The 27,587-nt window shown below is 34.3% G+C and overlaps 1 protein-coding gene across 4 annotated transcripts in view; it reads left to right on the top strand.

Moving 5' to 3' along the window:
* Positions 1-27,587, top strand: part of LOC149527999 (phosphoglucan phosphatase DSP4, amyloplastic-like) — a 250,463-nt gene that overhangs the window by 122,211 nt on the left and 100,665 nt on the right. For all 4 annotated transcript variants that reach the window (XM_089809326.1, XM_089809325.1, XM_089809324.1 and 1 more), the window contains one exon: positions 13,151-13,210. In XM_089809326.1, coding sequence (XP_089665452.1) covers positions 13,151-13,210 — 60 coding nt within the window. The remainder of the gene's footprint in view (positions 1-13,150; positions 13,211-27,587) is intronic.

Here is a 27,587-nt window from a genome sequence, read left to right as displayed (position 1 = left end):
TGTATATTTACTCAGACTTGTCTTTCTTGCTAGACTATGACCAAGTCCACCAATTAGTTCTATTTTCCTTGCTAAATCTGCCCAATTCATCTATAATGTCCCCATTTTTAGTGGGTTCATGCACTTGGCTTGCTCAGTTCACCATCGCGACCCCCGTGAGTTGATAGTGGGATTTGAGGGTCTCAGTTATGGGGTTATAGGCTTTTTAGTAGCCTATGGTGTGTTTTGGCTCCATTTGAGGGGCTTACCATTTATAGTAAGTCAATCTGTTGGTTCTGATGAGCTCAGTTGAGTTAGAATAGTTAGGTGATGCTCTCACTTTTTATTTCAAATTTCTAGTTTGGGCTCCAAGAATCTTAGAGGGAGCGTCTATTTATAGTAAGTCACCCAATTAGGTTCATTCACCATCTTTCATCAGCAGTATCACTTTGGTGTTGTCAGATTTTGATTGTGATGCTTCTTCAATTGTTTTCACAAGATGGGTGAATTATTATTATTATTCATCTAAATATGCTGAGATTGCTATTTTTGTTGGTGTTGTTTGTTGGTCACCTTAGTATCATAGCTCGACAGACCCGGGACGAAAAGTTTTAAATCGTGGGAACAAGAAACAGTGGCCTTACGTTTCAAAATAATAAGTTATGGTGGAAAAGGTTATTTTTGGAGCCAAAAGCAATTAATAAATTAGATTATAATGACATTTTATATTTTAATGTTGTGTGTGGGAAGCTTCTTAAGTGAAGTTCATTTGGGAACCTTGAGCCATTTTGAAGATTATAAATATGAGGTCGTTTGATGAGAAAGGCATCCGATTATTTGATTATCTTTTTGCCTTTGTTGTCTTTGTGACAATTCCGAGTTTTTGGTTTTATGCCCTTGCTGAAGTATAAGGGCTTGGAGTTTGAATATTGCATTGAATTCCTATGTATTGAATCTTCCATTCTGTTGCTACTGTTTCTTGGAAGAAGTTTTGGCTGGTAGTTTTTAGTATGTGAAATTCTGGTGGAATTGAAGTAATTAAATTCTGAGAATTGGTGAGTGTCTTCCTTCTGTGTCTACTGTGATTTGGAGGGCACTAATTTGCTGAAGTTGATAGTTACTTCTGCAGTACAGTGGTTATCCAGTCTGCATTTCTTGGCGCCCTTAATTCATGCTATTGGTGTACACTCACTCTCTAATCGGGACTATAGAATATCCTGTTTCGGATGCCTGATTAAGGACTGTCAACAGCGTTCAAGATCCTATGTCTGGGCATGATCTCTCTTGCAAATTCTAGACCTGAGAGTTAACACACAGGCTGCAATTAAATTGGTCGATAGTTGGAATCCATTGGGGACTACATTTGCAAGAAAGGAATCTGCATTTCCAGCTTGCGATTGGATCTAGATAATTTCCAGAGTGCTGCAATTCTTATTTCAGTTGTAAAAAGAAAGTTCATAATATCATTTGGAACAGCTCCAGGTTTTTAATCATTTTCCATGTAATTTCCAGTTTTAATTGTATCATTTAATAGCTCAATTGGACTCTTGTTAGTGATTAGTTCCCTTCAACAATTGTTTTCATCAATTTGGTTTGAAGTATTTATAATTCATAATCCAAGAATTCTAGAAGTGCTAAACACAAGAACAAGGGAAAAATATATATATATGCCCATCTATCAGCACAGTTAGTGGAGTTAATGTTTCAGAACTACATATCAGAATTTTAATATTTACTATTATCATAAATTTCAAAGGCTGCATTTGTAGCATCTGGTTACTCTGCACCTAGCTAAATTTAATATTCTAGTTATCTGTTTGTTTATCTAACTCTATTTTTTTAAAGTAAATCTCAAGTCTTGAAACTATTACTAATCAGTAATTACTGAATATCAAACTTTATTCTACCGTTTAAGATTGCTAATTTCAACCTTAATCTAAAATATTGTGAGAAAACTGCTTCTAAGATACTTAAAGAGTCTATTTTTGATACATCTATTTACATGGAAAGGAATCTTTCAGCAGAATATATATATATATATATATAAAAGAACCTAAATAAAACAGAGATACGTACTTTTATTTCTTGAGAGACTTTTCTATTTAATTGTTCAAGCTCTGACTTTGGTGAGAGGAAAGCATTATCATGGGCTTAACCTCTCAACCGCGGACCTTTTTACTTATCCCCACAGGTTCTAATTAAATAGAACGGTCCTCCCTACCCTGAGGTCAGGCTTGGGATGTTCATCGATCTAGTCATCGGAGTACTCAGGTGGGTTGAGGTCCCATCAGCTATTCGATTGAATGGCTGAAGTATCAGGACAACAACGCGATCTTTTTTTGTTGTGGCATGAATGCCCCTTTATTCGCCCTGGCCAGGGATTTTAGAGGTGGGTTTTGTAACCCAATCTCCACCGCTCAGCTTGACAATTAATTATCAATGTGGATTACATGAGCAAATCAGATTATTGTAATTAGTTATTAACATTTTTCCTTCTTTTTTTGTATCAGGTTCATCTACACCACCACCATTAACAGATCCTTAGATCGGTGATTCCTTGGTGCCTGAACTCCTTAAATCTTATTCATAAGATTATGATTTTTCATTCTTAGAGTTTCCCTGGTTGTTCAGTGTTAATCATATTACTGATTCTGATTGATTAAAAACAATCCATGACACAATGCTACAGATTTAGGATACGGGCTGACATTGCTATAGTTCTATATTCAGAGTAGCAGTGAATGATGGGAAAATATCAGACAAATAAAAGAAGATCAGAAGTCTTAATATTTGCCTAAGCATCATCTACTTTGATTGCTAAACAGCGTTTACAACTTAGCTGATTTTCTATCATTACGATGAGCATAGATGTGATGATACAACTCAGTATTCATTCTGTTCTAATTCGACTCAGAAAGAACGAAGACATAAATAATGGAACCCGTGAGCAAGGAAATGTGAATGTTATTAAAACACCTTACTTGTCTACGCTTTGCTGAGTGCTCTGCTTATGAAGTCTTCTATATAGTCTGGATCCCGACTCACAAAAATGGGCTTCACGTCTGCTTCAATGAATGAATTCGTGACTCATCAAACAAGACTGCAGACGAATGATACTTAGACGGAATTTTGGGAGATCTTTTAAAGGAAAACCAAAACTTCGGCAGGGAGAGTTGCTTTCACTTATCCCACTCGGCTTCTTGTTAATTAATACCGACTACCATGAAGAAGACGCGATCAGGCGGATGCATTGATACTGGTTTATAGAAAGCGACAAAGCCTGAATAAAAAGAATTGCGGGCTGGCTCTTCATCTCCTACCGTTACAAGGTTGGAAGACGTTTAAAATTCCCACCGATTGAGAATATGAAATGCTGGGACAAGAAAGTGAATAGTTCTTTTACGATTTAATGTTATATGGTTATTTTGGTTAAATTATAGTTGGATATATTCAAAGTGACATTATTGTTTTGGAGATCCCATTATAACGGTGCCACTTTGAAGTTATTTGATTGTGATTCTAACCAAGATAATGATATAATATTAAATGATATTATCTATTTAATAAATAAAGGTAAGAACTTATTTATTTGATTTAAAAATGTTGCATTATTATTATTATTATTATTAATTTTTTTTTTTTAGCTCATGTAATCATTCCACTTTGATCTTTAATTGTCAAGCCTATCAACCTTGCCAAGGCGTCTTTTGATCAAACCTGATATACCTGATAACTAGGTCACATGATAGTCCCAATTTCCGAATGACCTCATTTCGTAATGCTTTCCCTTCCTTCTTGAGTCCTTATCCTGTAACCTTCAAGACAACATTCTCGCAAAAGAAAACATCAATTGCACAATTAATAATTTACTAATGTAGCAGGAATTTCCATCATAAATAATAATTGATTGAATAATGGTTAAAACTATATTCTTTTCTCATGGCTACAAAATAGTATAAATTCAACGGCTATAAACTATATTCACGACTAGAAACTTAAATCCATTTCACATGAATATAATGACTAAGTTAAATCCATTTCACATGAATATAACGATTTATTTAATTTAACGACAAAAAAAAACTAAATCCATTTCACATGAATATAACGACTAAAAACTAAATCCTTTTCACATGAATATAATGACTAAAAACTAAATCCATTTCAGATGAATATAACGACTAAAAACTAAATCCTTTTCACATGAATATAATGACTAAAAACTAAATCCATTTCACATGAATATGACGACTAAAACTACTTTGATCATGAAAATCTTATTCTAGTTCAACGGCTATATAAAAAAAAAATTAGGGCAAGATTTGGGATGTAACATACCCACCCCCTTAGGTTTTTCATCGTCCACGATGAAAATAGTATCAAAGTAAACTAATAAATAAATTTAGAAAGTAAGAGAAGTATTCAGTTTCCAATTTCTGAAAATAAATAAGGGTATCTTTGAAAAATATCATGATAGTCTTCCCACGTAGCATTATGTTCTGAATACTGGTCCCACTGAACCTTGCACTGAGTCACATCTCGATTTCGTAAGTGCAGCTTATGCACCTCGAGTAGTTTGGTTGGCTTTACCTCTACCACCCCTAGCAACGTACCTGTAATAGCTTCCAGTCAATCATATGTTCATGATGACTAACAAAATTTTTAAGGTAGGACACATGAAAGACGTTATGCATCCTGGCAAGGGTTGGAGGTAAAGCAATCTTGTAGGCTACCGGGTTAATTACTTGCAAAACTTCAAAGGGTCCCACATATTTGGGAGCCAATTTAGCATTTTTACCAAATTTAATAGTACTTTTTTGGGGCTTAATTCTTAATAGCACCTTGTCCCCTACAGTGAATTCTCTAGGTGTTCTTTTTGCATCAGCATAACTTTTTTGTCTGTCATTAGCTTCTTTCAATCTCTGGCGGATTTGAAGTACTTGTTCTTCCATTTCTAGAAGCATCTCTGGGCCAACTATAACTCCGTCTTCTAATTGATTCCAGCTTACTGGGGTTCTGCACTTACAGCCATACAAGGCTTCAAAAGGTGCCATTTTAATTGAGGACTAATAAGAGTTGTTGTATGCAAATTCAACCAAAGGTAGATACGTTTCCCATTGATATTGTCGATCCATGCAATAAACCCTTAAACGATCCCCTAATACCTGATTAACTCATTCTGTTTGACCATTTGTCTTAGGATGATATGCTGAACTTATATTCAATTTAGTACCCAAGGCTGAGAATAATGTCTGCCAGAATCTAGAAGTTACTCTTGCATCACGATCTAAAATAATTTTCTCTGGTACCCCATGTAATCTGAAAATTTCTTTTATAAATTTTTGAGCTATCTCGGATGCTTCATCAGATAAATTCCTTGGAATAAAGTGTGCTATCTTAGTCAGTCTATCAACCACAACCAAAATGGTATTGTGTCGATTTCTAGTCATAGGTAACCCCTGTACGAAATCCATGGTTATTATTTGCCATTTCCATTCAGGTACCTCATTTGGATGTAATAGTCCTGCTGGGCATCTATGTTCCGCTTTCACCCTTTGACATTCTAAGCAACTTGCTACTGTTTCAATTATCTCTTTTTTCATTCCTTTCCAATAGTATAAAGGTTTTATATCTGCTATCATTTTTGTGACTCCTGGGTGTCCTGAATATGGAGCTGAATGATATTCCCCTAAAATTAATGTACGTAATTCAGATTGATTGGGTACATAAATCATGTGACGATATCTCAATAGTCCATCCTCCTCTAATTCAAAATCTGTATATTTGGGGTCCTATGGATCTCTAATAAGTGCCAAACTGATTTCTGCATAAAAATCATCATCCTCCAAATGCTGTAAAATTTGGTCTCTCAATTGAAATTTTACCTTAGTCATTGCTGAAATGTGCCTCCTTCGACTTAGGGCATCGGCTACCTTCTTTTCTTTTCCCTTAATGTAGCTTATGTCAAATTCATAATCTGCTAGAAACTCTAACCATCTCCTTTGTCTAGCATTCAAATTTTGCTGAAAAAATATATTTTAAACTTTGATGATTGGATCGTAGTTCAAAGGGTTTTCCAATCAGATAATGCCTCCACATTTGTAAAGCATGTACTATGGCTGCTAATTCCAAATCATGTGGTGCATAGTTTTGTTCATAATTCTTCAACTTTCTAGACTCATAAGCAATGACTTGTCCCTCTTGCATTAATACACCCCCTAATCCTTCTCCTGAAGCATCAGTGATTACCACGAATGGTTTCTGAGGATCGGGTACTATTAAAATAGGTGCAGTAGTCAGTTTCTCCTTTAGAAATTCAAAAGCTGATTGACATTTTTCTGTCCAAATAAATTTCTTTCCCTTTCTTTGAAGTGTTGTGATTGGATAAGCTATTCTTGAAAAGTCTTTGACAAATTTTTCGGTATTGGCCATTCTTTGATCGCCTTAATCTTAGATGGATCTATTGCTATACCTTTTGCTGAAATTATATGCCCTAGATACTGGATTTCCTTCTGATAGAAAGCACACTTTGATAATTTCCCATACAGTTTATGTTCCCTAAGTCTCTATAGTACTATCTCTAAATGCTTCTGATGTTCTTCTTCATTTCTAGAATAAATAAGAATATCATCTATGAATACTAACACAAATTTGTCTAGACAATCATGAAATATGCTATTCATTAAATTCATGAAGGCTGCAGGGGCATTAGTTACCCCAAATGGTAAGACTGTAAACTCATAATGTCCATACCTAGTTCTGAAAGCAGTTTTATGTATATCTGATTCCTTAATCTGTAATTGATGATATCCTGATCTCAGATCGATTTTCGAAAACACAGTCGCACCTTTCATTTGATCGAACAGATCATCTATCCTGGGTAGCGGATACCGATTTTTGATGGTGACCTTATTAAGCATCCGATAATCTATACACAGTCTCATGGTTCCATCCTTCTTTCTTACGAACAATACAGGGGCTCCCCATGGTGAAACACTGGGTTGAATCATTTTCTTATCCAACATATCTTGTAACTGAATCTGTAATTCCATAAGTTCTGTAGTGGTCATCCTGTATGGGGCTCTTGATATAGGTTCCACTCTTGGTACTAAATCTATGGAGAAGTCAAATATCCGGGAAGGGGGTAATCCAGGAAGTTTTTCAAGAAATACATCTGGGATATTTTTCTTCAAATGATACTTTTAGTTTTTTTTTAATTTCCCCATCTTCATAAATATAGTCATCTCCGAGTGTGGTTTCTCTTAAATCTTCAATTTTTACTGCGAAAATTTCACAACCTTTTCTTCCATACCTCTTAAGCTGCATTGCTGAAATCTGTTGAGCTCTTATTTTAACCCCTGAAATACTTGTAGGCTTGCCTCGGTCATCCACACAACTTACTGTTTTGGCTAGACAATCTAACTTAGCCTTGTGCTCGCTGAGCCAATTTATTCCTATAATAATGTCATATGATCCTAATGGTGCTACATATAAATTTAGTTCTATAGAGAAGTTTGGAAAGTCAACCTGAGCTTCGAACAAACATTGCTCTACCTTAGCCCTTGTCTGGTTTGCATATTCGACTGTCCACGGATTTGCCATAAAGCCAGATCTTTTTGGAAATTTACTTACTAGTCTAGGTGAAAATAAACATTCTGTTGCTCCAGTATCAATAAGAATAGTTACTGGGTTACCATAAATCTTACCTAGTGTTTCAATAGGGCCTATTTGTTGCTTTGCCTATTGATTATCCAAGGCTGCATGAATTCTTTGTTGAAAAGCCTGCTGTTGTTGTGGCAAGGATGGGCGTCGTTGTTTATTGAGGTTAGGGCATTGTCTTCTAAAATGTTTTCCTTTACAGATGAAACAACCTCCTGGTGGTCCTTTTTTCTCACTATTCCTCTCATTTTTGTTTATATGAACATTTCCCTGATTTTCTCTGGTTCCACTGTTTCTATTTTCTGGTTTGTTGCTCTTAAAATCTTTAATCTATTTCCTTGGTGGTCCAAGTTCGACAACTTCTGAATTCTAGTTAGTCTTTCTCTTGCTGTCCCTAAAAGAATCATCCTTTTTGACCTTATGCTCTTGGCGCACAGCTTTCTCCAAAGCCTCTTCCATGGTTCGAGGTGCTAAGACATCTACGGCTCCCCCTATTCTATTATTCAATCCCATGATAAACTTTCTTACTTTTAGATTGATATCCTGTTGGTAAGGGGGTACGTACTTAAGTAATCTGATAAATTTCTCCTAGTATTTATGAACTGTCATTTCCCCCTGTTTCAAATTCTGAAACTCCATGAGTTTCTGATCGTAGAAGGTTTGAGGTAGTCACCGTGTTTTAAAAATGTTGACAAACTTTTCCCAAGTTATGTCAGTAGATCTAATGTTCAATTCTACCTTAGTGTTTCCCCACCAAGTTGCTGCTTCCCCAGTGAATTGGTATATACCCCAGACCGCCTTAGAAGTCTCTGAATAGTTCCGGATCTCAAAGTATTGCTCCATCTCTGTCAACCATGCCTCAGCTTCTTCCCTTGATTCAGTACCACAAAATTTTGGAGGTTTTATTTTCTTAATATCAGCTGATAAATCAGCTACAATTTCCTTTTTCTTCTATTTATTAGTTTGCTTAGGGGAGGGAGTCTTATTATGTTCCGAGATTTCAGTGTCAACTCTAGGTGCCTCTTGCATTTCTCCATGTTGTTGCCCCATTTGGGCTGCCATCTCACTCATTCTTTAATCCATTGCTTCCAGTTTTAATTGTGTTTCTTGAAGAATTTGAAGTAATAATTTGTTGGAGGTTTGTTGATTCTCTCGAACTATTTCTCGGTTTTCCACACCCTCATTGTCATTCATGTTGTATTTTCGGAAAATGCACCTGTTAGTTTACAAAATTTATAATTTTAGCAAAAGAAAAGTTTAATCCCCATAATTTGCCAAGATATTTATTTATTTTATCGCACAATATGCAAGATTAAATTACCAATCATATCCATTGCTCTACAAAGCAATTTTTGCAAAGTTTACATCTTATTGCTTGATAAAGCTTAATTGTCAAAAACATATCCTTTGCTTCGGCAAGCAAGATATTATTATTTTCAAATATTGCTCAACAAAGCAAAAAAAATCATTTTTCACATTGCTCGACAAAGCAATCCTTTATTACAAAAATTCCTCTAATGAGGTTGTCTACACTCATAGAGTATGTTTTTATTTTTGTTTTGCGACTTCTGGCTTAATTTGGTATATGTCCTGTATCATCCAAGATCTATGAAAATGAAGAAGGGAATTGTTCTGCTGAGCGTTCCAAATCTGAATCAATTTGTTCCTGTATGTTGCTTTCTTGGCCGGGGTCCATCGAATCCTTTCGTTCTTCATCCGTTGTATGGCTTGGTACAATGTTTCCTCATCTCGAGGTTCCGAGTAGTAAGAATAGTCGTACTTAGTCATGTTTTTTTGAATTTTCTTGCGGGGTGTTCTACGTATTATCATCCTATATTGTATTCATCTTCATTAGATTTCATGAACGAGATGAGCCCCAGGTTCAGTGTTGAACCCAGTGCTCTGATACCATATGTAGCATCCGGTCACTCTACACCTAGCTAAATTTAATATTCTAGTTATCTGTTTGTTTATCTAACTCTATTTTTTTAAAGTAAATCTCAAGTTTTGAAACTATTATTAATTACTGAATATCAAACTTTATTCTACCGTTTAAGATTGCTAATTTCAACCTTAATCTAAAATATTGTGAGAAAGCTGCTTCTAAGATACTTAAAGAGTCTATTTTTGATATTTCTATTATATATATATATATATATATATATATATATATATATATATATATATATATATATATATATATATATATATATATATATATATATATATATATAAGAACCTAAATAAAATAGAGATACGTACTTTTATTTCTTGAGAGACTTTTCCATTTAATTGTCCAAGCTCTGACTTTGGTGAGAGGAAAGCATTATCATGGGCTTAACCTCCCAACCGCGGACCTTTTTACTTATCCCCACAGGTTCTAATTAAATAGAACGGCCCTCCCTACCCTGAGGTCAGGCTTGGGATGTTCATCGATCCAGTCATCGGAGTACTCAGGTGGGTTGAGGTCCCATCAACTATTCGATTGAATGGCTGAAGTATCAGGACAACAACGCGATTTTTTTTGTTGTGGCATGAATGCCCCTTTATTCACCCTGGCCAGAGATTTCAGAGGTGGGTTTTGTAACCCGATCTCTACCGCTCAGCTTGACAATTAATTATCAAAGTGGATTACATGAGCAAATCAGATTATTGTAATTAGTTATTAACATTTTTCCTTCTTTTCTTGTATCAGGTTCATCTACACCACCACCATTAACAGATCCTTAGATCGGTGATTCCTTGGTGCCTGAACTCCTTAAATCTTATTCATAAGATTATGATTTTTCATTCTTAGAGTTTCCCTGGTTGTTCAGTGTCAATCATATTACTGATTCTGATTGATTAAAAACAATCCATGACACAATGCTACAGATTTAGGATACGGGCTAACATTGCTATAGTTATATATTCAGAGTAGCAGTGAATGATGGGAAAATATCAGACAAATAAAAGAAGATCAGAAGTCTTAATATTTGCCTAAGCATCATCTACTTTGATTGCTAAACAGCGTTTACAACTCAGCTGATTTTCTATCATTACGATGAGCACAGATGTGATGATACGACTCAGTATTCATTCTATTCTAATTCGACTCAGAAAGAAAGAAGACATAAATAATGGAACCCGTGAGCAAGGAAATGTGAATGTTATTAAAACACCTTACTTGTCTACGCTTTGTTGAGTGCTCTGCTTATGAAGTCTTCTATATAGTCTGGATCCCGACTCACAAAAATGGGCTTCATGTTTGCTTCAATGAATGAATTCGTGACTCATCAAACAAGACTGCAGACGAATGATACTTAGACGGAATTTTGGGAGATCTTTTAAAGGAAAACCAAAACTACGGCAGAGAGAGTTGCTTTCACTTATCCCACTCGGCTTCTTGTTAATTAATACCGACTACCATGAAGAAGACGCGATCAGGCGGATGCATTGATACTGGTTTATAGAAAGCGACAAAGCTTGAATAAAAAGAATTGCGGGCCGGCTCTTCATCTCCTACCGTTACAAGGTTGGAAGATGTTTAAAATTCCCACCGATTGAGAATATGAAACCCTGGGACAAGAAAGTGAAAGGTTTTTTTACGATTTAATGTTATATGGTTATTTTGGTTAAATTATAGTTGGATATATTCAAAGTGACATTATTGTTTTGGAGATCCCATTATAACGGTGCCACTTTGAAGTTATTTGATTGTGATTCTAACCAAGATAATGATATAATATTAAATGATATTATGTATTTAATAAATAAAGGTAAGAACTTATTTATTTGATTTAAAAATCTTGCATCATTATTATTATTATTAATTTTTTTTTTTTTAGCTCATGTAATCATTCCACTTTGATCTTTAATTGTCAAGCCTATCAACCTTGCCAAGGCGTCTTTTGATCAAACCTGATATTCCTGATAACTAGGTCACATGATAGTCCCAATTTCCAGATGACCTCATTTCGTAATGCTTTCCCTTCCTTCTTGAGTCCTTATCCTGTAACCTTCAAGACAACATTCTCGCAAAAGAAAACATCAATTGCACAATTAATAATTTACTAATGTAGCAGGAATTTCCATCATAAATAATAATTGATTGAATAATGGTTAAAACTATATTCTTTTCTCATGGCTACAAAACAGTATAAACTCAACGGCTATAAACTGTATTCACGACTAGAAACTTAAATCCATTTCACATGAATATAATGACTAAGTTAAATCCATTTCACATGAATATAACGATTTATTGAATTTAACGACAAAAAAAAAACTAAATCCATTTCACATGAATATAACAACTAAAAACTAAATCCTTTTCACATGAATATAATGACTAAAAACTAAATCCATTTCACATGAATATAACGACTAAAACTAAATCCTTTTCACATGAATATAACGACTAAAAACTAAATCCATTTCACATGAATATAACGACTAAAACTACTTTGATCATCAAAATCTTATTTTGGTTCAATGGCTATATAAAAAAAAAATTAGGGCAAGATTTGGGATGTAACAGCATTATATGATAGTTTGGTGAAAAGATTTTTTCGCATTAGGAGATCTGGTTGAACTCTTGATATTGGTTGATGATTTTTGCTTGGCAAGTGTTTGACGAATTGTCAGCAGGCTGAATTGTAGTGTATTTTTAAGTTATAATCAAACAGGATTACTACACCATCTCTTTATCTTGGGAAGTTCTATTGCATTCTTTCCAAATTTCCCACACAAGAAAGGAGGGTAGGACAGACCAAAAGATAGAAAAGAGTCATTTCTTATTAGAGGGCCACATGAGAAACTATTGATTGATATCCTTGGGTATTAAACAACACCATCTTAGTTTTTGCATGCAGAACTTCCAAAATGATTTGGCATAGGAGCATGTTAGGATTAGATGTTTCCTTACCACTTTGTCAACTTCATACAAGCCATTGAATAGATTGGTATTGCAGACACAACCGCCTTCAATAATTAAATTCTTCACTTAGAGGTAAGCCACTCTCCCTTCCACGATTCCATTCTAGTCCTGTAGCTGTTGATCAGAGACTCCCAATAGCATTTCTTATTAAGATCAGCAAACAGAGGAATTCATAAGAACCTGCCAGGAAAATTGACACTCACAGATTGAGGATCCTAGCAACATCCCTTTGTAAAAATGGCTGTGTTGAGAAAAAATGACTTTTTAATATTGCCGTCTAGTGTTTCTTTTGTAGTTTCTGCATTTTAGAAAGTTGGCGTTGTCCTAATCATGGTATGATCTCACCTTACTGACCTTGAGAAGTAGGTATCAACAAGTGATATGGACATTGCAGTGCAAGTTATTTTAGATTCAAATTTTATAAAAAACAGGGTCCTGTTTTTCAATTTTAAATTTCCTCATTAAGTTTCCCTTTTTTCCTATATCTGGTGAATGAGAAAAACTGAAGTACATTATCAAAAACACACTATAAACTTTGTGGTTATGAGTTAATGGTGTATCATTATCTAAATTTAAAGTATTTTTTTACTGCAGCTTTCATATATGTATTGGATTCTAGGTTACAAACTTAGTGAAGCCAACAAACTGTTACAGGTATGCATTAAATTCATAATATTTTGGTTGATCTATTCAAATTTCTACATTGGTTGTCCTAAAGAAAAATTCAACATTCAGTTTTCTTATAGATAAATCACTTGTATTTCTCACTGAATGTACGTTTTATCTAAATTGTATTGTAGCAGTAATGAACTAAAACATAGGGTCTTTATGGCTTCTCGTTGTAGTAAGTAATAGCGCACAATATCTAAACATTATTTAATTAAATGACAATATATTTAATGTGATTTGAGGTTTCATTTTCATATTATATATCTCTATATGCTTGTGCTTGTTTATTGCCAAATCCTTCTTTTCTGAGTTGCAAATCTAATGCTTGTAAGGAGCCTGTTACTGAAATTTTGCACACGTGTAAAATTTTAAGTATACATGCAATAGAAGGTACAAAAATGCCATTTGTTTCATTTAAACAAAGGAAATGTCCTTTTATTTATTTACTTTCAAATATACATTGATGTTTTCAAACAATGAAATGAAATGATATGCTGAACGGAAAAGGATCTCACACAAGCCGTGAGTATAACTAGCTAGGTTTCTTTCATAAGGAAATGCATAAACAAAGATACATATGAATGAAAGAAATAAAGAGTAGAGATAACCAGTCATTGCCTGTTGCTTTGACTGGTTATGCACTCTTTCTCTGGCATAGCAGAATTCAGCTCCGAACTCCATGATCTTCAGCATCTGCAAAAAACATGAAAGCAACTGATGTTAGATCCCGAAGGATCTAAGCAATGACTACTTATCTCTACGACTACATACTCTATCTGTTGGTGCATTTCATTACGAAAGACAAGAAGCTGAAAGATATAAAAGTCATTTATGAGTGTCACGAGCCTGCGCTCGAACCTCATGCAATACAATTTATACAACATCAAATAATCAAAAGTATCCTAACAGTCAGGAGAGCATCATTTCAGCATACAAAAACGGAGAGTTCTCAAATGAAATGTGTAAAAGAGATCCTTCAAGTGAAAGCAACTTAAAAAGGGAACGGAAAAGGAGCCAAATTACAAAAGGCTCATGGTGGAAACAATGTAATCTTTATAAGTGCAGCTCAGCTAGCTATTGCAAACTACACATTTACAACATTATTGCCTGTAATGTCCCCCACTTTGCCAGTTTGGAGGTATGTTGTCATTAGCCCATTCTTGTATGGTCCCGAGGGCTAACCAGGACTTCAAAAGGGGATCCTAAGGTTATTTGGCCTAGTCAAATTTAATTACAGGCCAAACGGAGTTCGTTTGTTGGGTTTTCGGAAAGACTTACTATTTTTAGTAAGCCAATAGGGGGATGCAGTGCCTTCAATTTTCAGTGACAGGATGAGATGCGTTTTGTTGGGCTCTTTCTGATGAGCTATTATATGTAGGATTTCGAGTTTATTTGGTATATTATTTTAATGTTTGAAGTTACAACGGTAAAGTGACTATTTAAATTAAATATTATAATGTTTCATAAAGTGATTTTATAAAAAATCAAGAGTCCCCCTTTTGAGTACATACATGGATTTTGCATAAGGAAAAAAAAAAAAGAAGTTATATTAAAACTCATGTATTATCCCACATTGGCAAGACGGAAGCGTGGAGCAAGTGAGGAAGGGATTAAAAGAAAGAGGATAGCTCTCATTTATCCATGCTTGGAAATATTAAAGAAATAGAGAAATTTTCTGGAGATTATGTCTCAATAGTTTGGAGGACGAAATCCCTTCAGGCTGTAAATCTTGACGCCATTGAAAGATATGGTCTTGAGATTCAACATAGTAGCAGTCCGAAAAAGCGGAATCGAAAAAGCAGGTTGAAAAAAGCGGGTACGAAAAAGCTGTCCGAAAAAAGCAGAACCGAAAAAGCAGGCTGAAAAAGCGGGTACAAAAAAGCAGGCCGAAAAAGCAGTTCGCAAAAAGCAAAGCAGAAGGGGCAGCATAGAAGGAAATTATTTCAGCCATCTACAACCAGGTTCTTCTGTTAGTATTGCTTTTTAGGGTGTTATAAGCTTTCAGCTGTAAGTGTGCATTATACCAGCATTATCATTTTGTAATCCATGTAATTGCCAAAGTCTTGGCCATATTTCATGAGCATTGTTATTTTCATTGCAATTAAGAAGATAATAGTTGCTGGTGTCATTTAAGCAATTTAATATCATTATTTATCAGCTAGTTAGTTTGCATACCAATTGTTTGTTAAAAGCCAGTTGGCTGTGGGTGTTCATTTCTCATGCTTAGATCATATATATGCACTGAATATTGTCAAAATTAGTAACACACTCATGTTAGGCCATTGTGTAGTCCATTTGGAGTCTTCTAGCACAAGATTCTCATTAATGCAAATTGAAAAAAAGTCATTTGAAGCTAGCTGAAATACTATATCAGTCATACGTCCGTTGCATGTGAATTGTTTGATGAAATTCCTTGAGCTTTCATCAACATTTTTGAGGGCAGATTTGAGGAGGGTTATTACAGTGGTATCAGAGCTTGCTTGCAAAGTGTTTGACGAAATGTCAAACAACTGAAGTATAAAGAATTTTGGTGTTTGAAGGAGTTATAACCTGTTGGGGTTATTACATTGCCCAAGGTTTAATATCACTGAATTATGATGTCACTACATTCAAGGTACAAAGAATGTAATAAGTATGGGCCCTAAATGCAAAGTCAAGGAGCTTATTTATACCAGCTCTCCAAGTGTTGTCTCGGATGGTATTCATAGCATATATAATGGTGATGAACCTTTATTTTCTTTTGACAAGCATAATGATATTTATTATGAGATGAAAACAGCAACAGAGGCTTTAGTGTTATCTGCAAGTAGAAGAAAAGGGTTGCTTACATGTGCTATATGTCCCAGCAACATATTTGGTCCCAGAGACAAATTTTTATTTTTATTTTGTTCCATCTCAAAGAACAGCAGCAGACATTTACAGCCATGGAAAAGAATTTCAATAGCATAACAGTATCATTCGAAAAAATCATCTCAATAGTAAAAACATGTGCTGGTCATTAACGGAAAAGGAGTATTCACAAATGCTATAGTCAAGAACAAAGAATAAGAGTTCCATCTTCAGCTGGGTTAGTCAAGCAAACCAGATTGGCAAGAAAAGTTGTGTCATTTGTATCGCTTAACATCACAGGGGCTTTTTTTTAAGTTCTTTTGTTGATTTTGCAGTCTACCATAAATGTAGCAGGCCTTAGGAATACCAATCACAGAGAGTGCATGGTATAACACAACTTTGGCACTGGCTAATAAGAGTAGTTCAGTATCATGCATTGGACCAAAAAGACATGGAATCCTTCAAGTGAAGGCAATTAGCTGTAAGGAAAATAACTGGAATGGCTATTTGCCTGAATATCTTGAATGGAAATTATGTTGTGGAAGCACTTGTACATGCTCCAAAAGATAAAGATGACACACAGACGTTCTGAATAAATCCGATGAAGAATTCAAATTTGCTAGAATAAAAATTGCAAAGAATGTAAACTTGTGAAGCTTTGACCTAGATTTTGATTATGAATACAGGACACAGAAGTATCCAGCAAAAGACCACATGTCACCAAGTAATAAACTCATTCAGATTTTTTTGCAAATCCATTTGAAAATTGTCTCCTACAGTAGTATACGGGTTAGAAAAGCACATCTTCAGTGAAGAAGAAGTTCGTCCATCAACAGACCAAAGATCATAGAAAACTTAATGCAGAGAGAAGTATTTTATCAGCATCCATTATAGCAAGAGTTCTTGAGAAACTCGGCTTGAAGTTTGTTATAATGCAAGATCATTTCCAAGATTCATTAAAAATTCAAACCCGTATGTAGCAGCAAACCCATTCAGCAAAGCTTCAAATTCGTTCCAGCAGAAAGCATCATTTATGGTGGCGTTTTAAAATCTCAAACAGCACACAAATATCATAGCATGGAGCCCAATCACAGCAAGAAAAGCCACTATGTTATGTTATCTAAGGAACAATATAAAACATAGCAAGAATTTGATTTTATGACAAGTTTTTAAAACATATCTTTGAGCAGCTGTGGTGACTGAAATAAACATGTTCAAGAAATTTAAAAAAAAAAACCTCATATGTTCGTGGATTTTTGCTGAAAGAATGAAGGAATCCGAGCTTTGTCTCTGATTCCAGCAAGTAAAAGGATGGCAACCTCAAGATTTCCCTTCATTAAAGAACAACAGAGAAGCAATCAAGCATCAAGTAAAATTCTCTCGTGGCGGTTGAAACCCTTACTTTACCCTCATTTCTCTTCTGGATTCATCTCGAATGAGCAGATAAAAAAATGAATACCTTTTTAGGGTTGAGGAAGGATATAATATCCTTTATTATTCTTGATAAACATTTGAGATCCGTAGTTTTTCATGGGATTTTACATCTTTTTTGAATTTTTTTTAAATTTGAGATGGGTGAGGAGAGTTAATTGTTGATGTCTTAGAAGTTTGTTTTCAAAAGTTTATAATGTTGTTATTAATTATGATAAAGAAATAATATTTAAATGATTAATTCTAATCGTTTAATATTATCTTCTTATTCTAAAATGCAAGAACATTATTTTAAATCATATCTTTTGCATATGTGTTAATGTAAAGAGAAATATTTAAATGACGTAATTATAACTCATTGAATATTCTTTCCTATTTGCCATGCAAAAGAAAATAAGTCATCTTGTATGCTCATGTAATGGTCTTTAAGAGGGGAATTAGTTGGAAAACATGTGGAGAAAATATAGGGGGTCGGATTTGGCTTTGTCAAGTCAGTTTGTGGGTCTTTATGACTTGTTGAAGCGTTTTTAGGAAGGTTTTGATGAGTCATGGGGGCAGTTATGAGTTAGTGGAGTCAAATAAGTTATGAAACTTTATTTTTGGAAGTTTCTAAGCCCTCATTTCCAGGCTTTATTTCTGCATTCGACCCAAGGAGCTGGGATGGTACTTAATGAGTTTTTTAACTCATTTGAAAAGGGGTTCTGATTTTATGATAGAGTTTTGAGACATCTTTGGAGTCCTAAGCTTTGTTACAGGGTCTGTAATTCAACATTTTGAAGAAATAATGCCAGTGACAGCAGTGTGATTATGCTTTATGAATTAAATTGTTAAGCTCTTTTCCTTTCTACAAATTCTGTGTGTGTTTTTGAATGATTTGATAAGTTAACCTGTGAATGTTTACATTATTCCCTGTTTTCTGTCTCATTCCAGCACCTTTTTGTGGAAAAGTAAGTCTGCTTGCAGGTTATGATATGTGTTTATAGGTGAAATTAGTCAAAGTGAAGTAGAAATTTATCCTCTTTTTGTAGTTTCAGTATTGAAACCTTATCATAAATCACTTGTGCAAGCCTTTACAGGTTGATGTGCTTTATCTGTATTTCATAGAACTATATAATCCTCTTTGTTACATGTGTGTTACGTCTTCATAGTAACTTTTGGTGTATCACCTCTTTTCGTAGTTTAAGCTTTAGGTTTTAGGTTTATTTTCTGCACTTTCTTACCTTTTCCCTCTAAGTTTTCATTAAGTTTTAGAGTGTTTCATTGCAAGATCTAATAGGAGCCGGCCTAGAATTTGGAGGTTTCATTTCATTATCCAGTCTCACATAATGAAATGACTCCCATGTTAAGTAAGGGTTACTGAACATTGCCAGTTCAGTAGGGTGCAAATCCTGAAACTTAACAGAGCCTATTTGTAGTTGTTTTGAATTAGGCACCTATGATAATATCCTTCAATTTGCACCTCAAAATATTGGAGCCTCATCTAAGAAACTATAAGAAATACATAAAAAACAATTACGAAAGAAAAGAGACATGACCATATATTTTGTCTCCAGAGAAAGCTGATAATTTATATTGTCATGTATTATGAGTTGATTAAATCAAACACCCTCACCCTATAGTGTGGGCAACTTTCTGAGATTAGGAGGGGGAATGAGCAATTAGTATATCTTTAAAAGTTTCCTGAAGCTTCTCTAGGATGACACTTATATGTCAGCTACTGGAGTATCTGGCAGCATATTTCTTTAGGAAAAAATTGACATACCTACAAGCCTGTGGGAATTGAAAGATGCCCTCTATCTACATAACCATTGACAGCACTCACATCACTCATTGAAGGCAAAAAATCCATTTAAAGATTGTGGTTACTGGATTACTATCAACTTTAACTATGTTTCTTGGACAATATTAGAAAATGTAATGAATGTAGCCTATCAAGTAAAAGCAGATTTTGCAGAGTCTTAATTGACAGTCTCATAAGTTCCATCTAAGGATATATCTGGCAATCAGAAGAATAAAAAGATATTCATTCTTGGTACATAAAGGCTACTTACAATTCATTTGAGAATTGACTATCACAACGATAGTTGATATCCGTATGAAGCTTACATAAACAAACTGCAAATGTGGAGTTGCCACCATACATATCCCTAAGATACTAATCATTTCCAATTAATATGTTCTTAGCAGCAGTGTTGAAACTTGAGTCAACTTAATCATTATGTTTGAGAAACATAGTTCAGTGTGTGCAGGGTTTAATTCTTAATTCACACAATCCCTTTGACCTACTACTCCTTATTAATTGTCAAATTTCTATGCAAACCTTGCACTGGTACAAATTTTCAAAATTTTAAGAAACAGTAAGTTAATGGGATGGTGCAAGGGGAATAATTTAATAATTTAACTTTAAAAGGTAACTTCATGTTATGTTCATAAAGGAAGCTTGTATTTATTCCATAATCATAAAGTATTGCTAGGAATGGGCTCCAAAAGTAATGTCACTTTAAAAGGACTTTCTAGACACTTTGTAAAATTACTTTTGGAGGAATAATGAAAAAAACAAGAAAATAGTATTCTTTCAATGTGCCTATAGAAGGAGTTGGGTGTTGATGAAGATCATCCTTTTTAGCCAGAGCTCTTTTCTTGAAGACCAGACATCTAGTTTTTATCTTCTGACCGATGGACAAAAAGCCTCTCGGTTTTTGGATTGGATTCAGGGGCTAAACCTTCATATCCATTAGAGGAAATTCCCTCCATGAATTGCATGTATAGAAATATTATTTTAAGAGCATAATGAAGATTTCATTAGTTATGCTAAATTTATTGAAGAGTTTTCTAGATTTCCAGTTTGGTCAATCTGTTAGTTTTTTAATTTTATATTAATATGTTCAATGCAATTTTAGAATGTTATTGTAGTTTCAATTGGATAAATCCTTTCTTGAAGACCAAACATCTAGTGTTTATTGTAGTTTCAGAATTAAATAATCACCATGGAAGTTTAGCAGACAGGGAAAAACCAAATAAATAGCTAGTAGCCAATTTAATACTGTAAACGTCAGATCCAGCAAGGGTTGAATAGGAATATTCAGAGATTGAGAATGAGCATCCACATCAGAGATTCAAAATAAAACTTAGAACAGCCAGAATGGAGCTTTAGAGAAAGGCAAGTAAAGACATTAACCAGTAAATAGTTATCTAATGATTCATATATTTTATTCTACTAAGAGCAAAGTGGCCATTATATGGTCATTCCTAATAGGACAAGTTACAAAGAGAAGTCTTTAAAGAAAATGAAGATATAAGAGGGAGAGACAAACATGCTCAGTCATGAGGGTTGAGCATGCAATATCAAATACGGAGTAAAAAATGATTAAAAACTCATGAAATATGGGGAAGTACTGTTCCAAGTATAAATCAGGAATTATCGAGTAAATTAATGATGTCCCAAGACGGGGACATTACATCCAATATTTAAGGCTAATGAGGATATCAAATAGGCCTTGACTATCAAAATAAAGGAGTTCGGTTGATGATTGGAAGTACACAAATCTGACTAACATTATATCAATATGATGGCCTCTTCAGATATAGAGGTTGATGACTAACAGAGTAAGAGGTTAATATCATGATTATCTCTCATTGCACTTGATAGTAACTGAAAACTCTATAAAATGAAATGAGTGGGAATTTTACATTGTTTAATGGGGGGAGGGGGGCGGGGGGGCAATAACCAATGTTCCATTCCCATTTGAGCCATCTTTCGAGGGGAGATGTCAGAGAAGGGACAAAATCAGTGTGTCAATTTGAACCATCCTTTGATATGATGCATATGTACTTTCATTGGAGCAACTTGTATCAAGAATGTTGTTATGTAGGTGAGTATTTATAATCCTTAAGTACTACATTTATCTACTCACAATAGTCTATCTCTTATTTGTATTTTTACATGTACTATAAGAGCTATTTGCCTTTATTTTTTCCTTTGTCTTTGGAGATCTTCTTGCAGGGAAAGAGGAGTGGTACATTAGGCCTGCTACCAAATATTGTACAGAAATCAATCTTATGACAGTAGCTCCAAAGAAGCTTTGATCTAAGATCATTAGTCAGCTGCTGTTCATGCTAAGTGAGGCTATTGGAGTGAGATATTGTCTATGATCAAAATTATGAGTATCCTTCTGTAACATGAGGGAGTGTGGTACATCTATCAGAGGTAAACTTGGAAGTCAAAGGGGTTGATGTATGAACTTGGAGCTTCAGAAGGGAGCTACTTTAGCATGAATGTCTAATGTAACCAAGCTTGAGGATAAATTCATAGTTTAGTACATTCACTCGTGTTGCTATGAATCTAGGTATGCTTTCGTGGCAAAAGGAACATGTAGAGGATATGTTTTAGTTGTTTTGAGGATCTTGATCACATTTATTTAGAGGGAGTAGACCATGTCGGGATGGATTCTCTAGTGATCAAGAAATTGTAGTAGTCAACAGACTATGATTCATGAGATGAAGTTTAATATGTGCAGACTAAAAGGCCTTTATGCAAATGCCTAAACCATAGATGGATACTTGGAATACTATTCATTCTGAGTACGTTATCGCTAAAGATTTGTTAGTTGATATTTTCTCCAAGCCTTCTCCCAATGTGAAGTTTTTACATAATTGAAGACGAGCTTGGAGTCATGGATCACATTCTTTAGTGAGAGGAGCCTCACCATCAGTGATTACCTGAGATGTACTTTAATGTATCGCTCTCTGTGAGAGAGAAGTTTTAAGTGAAAGCCTTTGTTCCACCCTGGAAATGTTCATGGTGGATGTCATGTGAGTTACTACATGACTTTGTGGAAACATCGTGGAAGCTGACGATCTTTCATTAATATTTGTTTGTGGTTACTATAGTAAGGTGATGACCTTACAATAGTCTAACCTTCTATCATGATGAATATCGTATGATTTCTACGCAAATCATGATAGATTATATCTTGTAAATCAATCAACTAAGAGATGGATATCATCACATAGATATCTATGAGTTGTGTTGTATAGATATGTCATGATCCTATGGTAAGTATCATAGAGTGATACGTGTGCACATACCTTTTGGACATTTGAGTATTTGGTGAATATAATGTGACTTGATATTCAGAGGCCATTACTCGGAGTACTTACTCGGAGTACTTGGTGAATATCATGTGACTTGATATTATGAGGCCATTACTCCTGATACATGAGATGATATCTAAATGATGGATATCTTCTAATCAAAGATATCCTTAAACATGCCATTCTTGATATTACGTTGAGGTAATATCTAATCCTATGCTTATTCTCCCTAAGAGGGAGTTTTAATGTTACTGTAGTTTCAGTTAGATAAATCCTATGAGACAAAGTTATTGTATATATATATATATATATATTTTTTTTTTGAGATATAATTTATGTATATATCTAAATATTATTATTTTGGAGAAATTAATATATTAAGACTTAGAGATACGCACGCACACGCATATATATAATTATAAATGTCATTATATTAATTAGATACTAATTAAAGGTGTACGACTGTGTTTTGACTGACTATTTTGACTGACCAGTTTATTAATCATCACCTTCTTTAGTTATTATGGGTAGTCTATCGTGGACTCACGTCCACGATTGGTTGCAACTCCATGATGGAGTCACGATCCATCGTGGATGTGACTCCACATACATATAAATCAATGTGAGGGTATGTGTTGAAGGCGTCATCGAATACATACAAAAACTGACAGTCTTCAATTGTTATCAGTGTAGATTAGTTACAATCAGTACAACTAAACATCATCAACAATAACAGAATAAAATTATATGGAAGAATAAAGTTTAGTTGAAGAATATATACCATATCAATTAAATTATCAGAATAGTAAACAAGTCTTCTCAATCGTAGAAATCTGATCATATTATAACAGTTATGAATGGGCTGAACATACCATTTCAAGCCTAATCATACCCCTTTTTATTTGTATATTCTATCCTTGGTTGTACAATTATTACCTCTATTAAGTTTATTAAGGGTGATATATAATATGTAACTACTATCTCAATGTTACTCTTTTGGTTTGGAGGGTCATACAACTCTTGGCATGTGATGAAGGGTGCTCCCATTAATACCATAACACATAACAGAAACAAAGAAAGAACAACAATTGCGAGAGCAAATGTGGAATTACTGAACTCACAATTACAATATGCTAACCCACATGGGTGCCTTCATTACAGTAATCTGCAAGACAATGCTGCAAACTATCACCTAGAGCTGTTGTAGACAATGTTCGGGTCTTTCTTAAATAGACAATTTTATGCTGTCCAGAAAGGTTCTAGACACTCAAACTTAATACTTAGGGCCGACAGACCCTAACAATACATATGGAGTTGGCCAAATACATCTTTGACATTTATTTTAGAAATTTCGGGTAGCCCAACTTCAGAAGGCCATGCTCTCGAACCGTTGCTCCGATTGGCTATTATAACCACTTTTTGGAAACACTAGCTCATGATCTATAGGCTTGGATCGGTGCAAGAGCCCATCCATCGAGTTTTTGGACCTCATCTAGGGCCTTTAAGACCTTCAAAATTGAGTTAAAAGATTTTTCTCCAAAATTTTCCACCAAAAATCTGCAATAACTTCTCTGATACTTAAGTTGGAGCAATGAGATTTTTATGGTAGGCTTATAATTCTGAAAGAACCTTCATGTAGAAAATCAGAACATTTCGAGTTCGTATGAAAAACTTACTAAAAATAGTAAGCTCCCAAAAATAGTAACCCCCTATCTACTAGTTCTGATGAAAATAGAAAAGGCTGAAAATAAAAATATTTTTGAGGGATGCAAGATTGCCCTCACACCCATAATGCCTTTCTGTATTAGACACTTAGGGTAATTTGAGAAGTGACTCCATCACGTCTCAGGTGTTTAGAGGAAAACCAAGACGGTTAACCTCCTCCCTTGCTAGCCATGATGAATCCTCTACTGGCCTCCCTTTCCATTTGACCAGGTATTCTTCATAAGTTCTGTTCCTTGTACTTTTGCCAACATGACTGTCCAGTATCTCCTCAATCTCCTTTGTAGCTGAACTAGCTGCTGAAATTCTCGACTGCGCTTCTGTAACTTCATCTCCATCACCTCCTTCATAAAACACTGTCAAATCTGAAATATTAAATACTGGTGAAATATTCAATTCAGTAGATAACTCCACTTCATAGGCATTTCTAGAATCATGCCTTTTCACCATCGTGCACGGTCCAAACTTCTTCATCTTCAGTTTATTATGTGTACCCACTAGAAAATTCTCCTTTCTCAAATGAACCATGACTTCATCTCCAATCAGAAATTTCTTATACCTCCTTTCACATTTGCCTTAGCTTTATACTGTGTAGTCATCTTTATAATGTGCTTTCTCACCTCATGGATATCCTTCAAATATTCAGTAAAATCTTCTGCTTCAGCACTACTTATCTCCTTTATCTAACTGCCTCAATTCAGAAGCATTTTTAGGACTGTTCGCATATACAATCTGGAATGGTGATTTACTAGTACTCCTGTTGATAGAATTATTATATGCAAATTCTGCCTGTGGTAAAATCAGAGCCCAACCCTTTGGTTTGGCTTGTCTCCAACCAAACAGCTCAGTAAATTTCTCAAACTCCTATTCACCACTTCTATTTGTCCATCAGTCTGTGGATGATGCGATGAATTGAACTTCAAATCTCTCTTCAACTTCTTCCACAATGTATGCTAGAAATATCCAACAAATTTGGTATCTCGATCAAAAACCATACACTTTGGCAGACCATGTTGCCTCACCACTTCTCTGAAAAACAACTCTACGACATAAATAACATCATTAGTCTTCTTGCAAGGAATGAAATGTGCCATATTTGAAAACCTGTCAACCACCACAAAAATAGAATTATGCCCTCGCTGAGTCCTTGGTAATCGAAGAACAAAATCCATGCTGACATCCTCCCATGGCTTTTTTGGTACATGTAATGGCTGATACAACCCTATATTTTGCTTCACTCCTTTCACCATCTGACACACCGTGCAACTCTTTAGAAACTTCTTCACATCTTGCTGCAACTGTGGCCAGTAATAATTCTTAGCAAACAAAGCAATGGTTTTATCTCTGCCAAAATGTCCAGCCAATTCTCCACTATGCTTCTCCTTGACGAGATTCTCTTTCATTTGAACTTCTGGGAATGCACAACTGACTTCCTTTGAACAACATACTATCTTGGATCATGAAATCCAACCACTTTGTCCTGTCAAGTGTAAGAGGTTTTGTGCAAGCTGTAGTGCCTGCCCCTAGTTCGCATTTCTGTTATCATTGTCAATTTGCTTTAGGTTGATTTTATGCATTGATTAGTTTTAGAGATATTGGATTTACAATATTATGATATTATTTCATGTTTTGGATTACATATATACTTGTTGATTTCATTTCATTCATGTGTTGTTAATGATATTTTAATGATTCCTAATTAGTAAATGTGGTTTCTTTCATAAAAATGTTAACATGATGTCTTTAATGATGATTATGTTGTATTGATAGAGATGCATTATTATATGTACGCATTTGATCTTAGATTTGTGATTTTATACTTACCCCATACTTGCATGTGTATGGTGCGCGTGTTTATTTTATCTTTCTGTCTGAAGTGTTTGATGTGGTTAGGGGAGGGAGTCGTAGTCACCTGCTAGTCGGGATCTACACGATGAACCACTCCCTGCCATTGTCTGTTTAGTTTAGATATATTATATACATGTACATACTTGTCTTTTATGCAGGATGCAGGAACCGGGCATTGACTTCCCTGAATTGCCAGGATGAGCGTGCCCTATTACAAATACTCAAATGGTGAGAATGGGAAGATAATGATCAGGTCCAATCTTAGCCATAAGCCTATAATACTTGTCCTGCAAGGAGGACTCGTAACAAACTGTCTACCCTTTTTAAATCCGTGAGTCCTTTGTGCGTATGTTGTTTTGTGAGTCTTTGATGAATTTCTATTAATTAAGTCTAATTAATAGATTAAATTAATAATTTAATTTAATGAAAAATTATTATGATATTTTGAATATTTAATTAATTGAGAAATTAATTAAATATAAAGAATTAAATTGAAGATAAAAGTTTTAAGATTAAATTTAGAACATGATAATATTTATTTAATTTAATAATAATATATTTAGAGTTCATTTTTAAATAAATGCTAAATATTATTGTTATTTAAGTTAATAAATATTTATCAAATTAAACGTTCTAAATATATTAAAAAGTTAAATAAAGTTTAAATTTAGAACGTGATTATATTTATTTAATTTAATAATAATATATTTAGAGTGCATTTTTAAATAAATGCTAAATATTATTGTTATTTAAGTTAATAAATATTTTATCAATTAAGTTTCTAAAAAAATGAAATTAAAAGTGAAAAGATATTTAATTATCATAAAGATTATAGTTCGCATGATTTATGCATGAGTTGAAAATAAAAGAGATTAATTAAAAGATAAAATATGTGAACTTAATAAAGATATTCTAAGCAAGTGTGCATGAGATTTTAAAAGGTTATTAAATTAACTTAAAAGTAAAGTGGAAAGTTAAATAAAGTAATTTAACAATTCACTTAAAGTGCATGAAGGAATAATAAAAGAATATTTTAATTTAAAAAGAAAATTAATTGTGTATGAATGAATTAATTAAATAAAATAATTATAATTTTTGAGTTGGGGAGACAGAAGCCCTAAAAGGTAATTAGATTCTATATTAGAGGGTTTTGGGTCATTATTGCACACACAGGTTTGAGGGAACACACTTTTGGAAGGGGAACAAAGAAATCTTTGGAAGCTTTGAAGGATTTGGATTAGCAAGGGTTTCACCAAATTGTTAGCATCGGATCAAGGTAGGGTTTGTGAACCATTGTAGAAATATTTTCGGATCTCTGTCTTCTTCGTGCTTGTTGAAAATTGATTTCTCAAATTCTGTTGTATGAATTTTGCCACCTTTCGTTCTACATCTTTTGCTTTTTGATTCCATCTGTGAATCCGGATTGAAAAAAACTATT

Source organism: Cupressus sempervirens, chromosome 11, assembly GCF_028749045.1.
Source record: "Cupressus sempervirens isolate cs-2001-9-10 chromosome 11, ASM2874904v1, whole genome shotgun sequence".
Taxonomy (NCBI): domain Eukaryota; kingdom Viridiplantae; phylum Streptophyta; class Pinopsida; order Cupressales; family Cupressaceae; genus Cupressus; species Cupressus sempervirens.
This window is presented reverse-complemented; position numbering and strand designations above follow the sequence as displayed.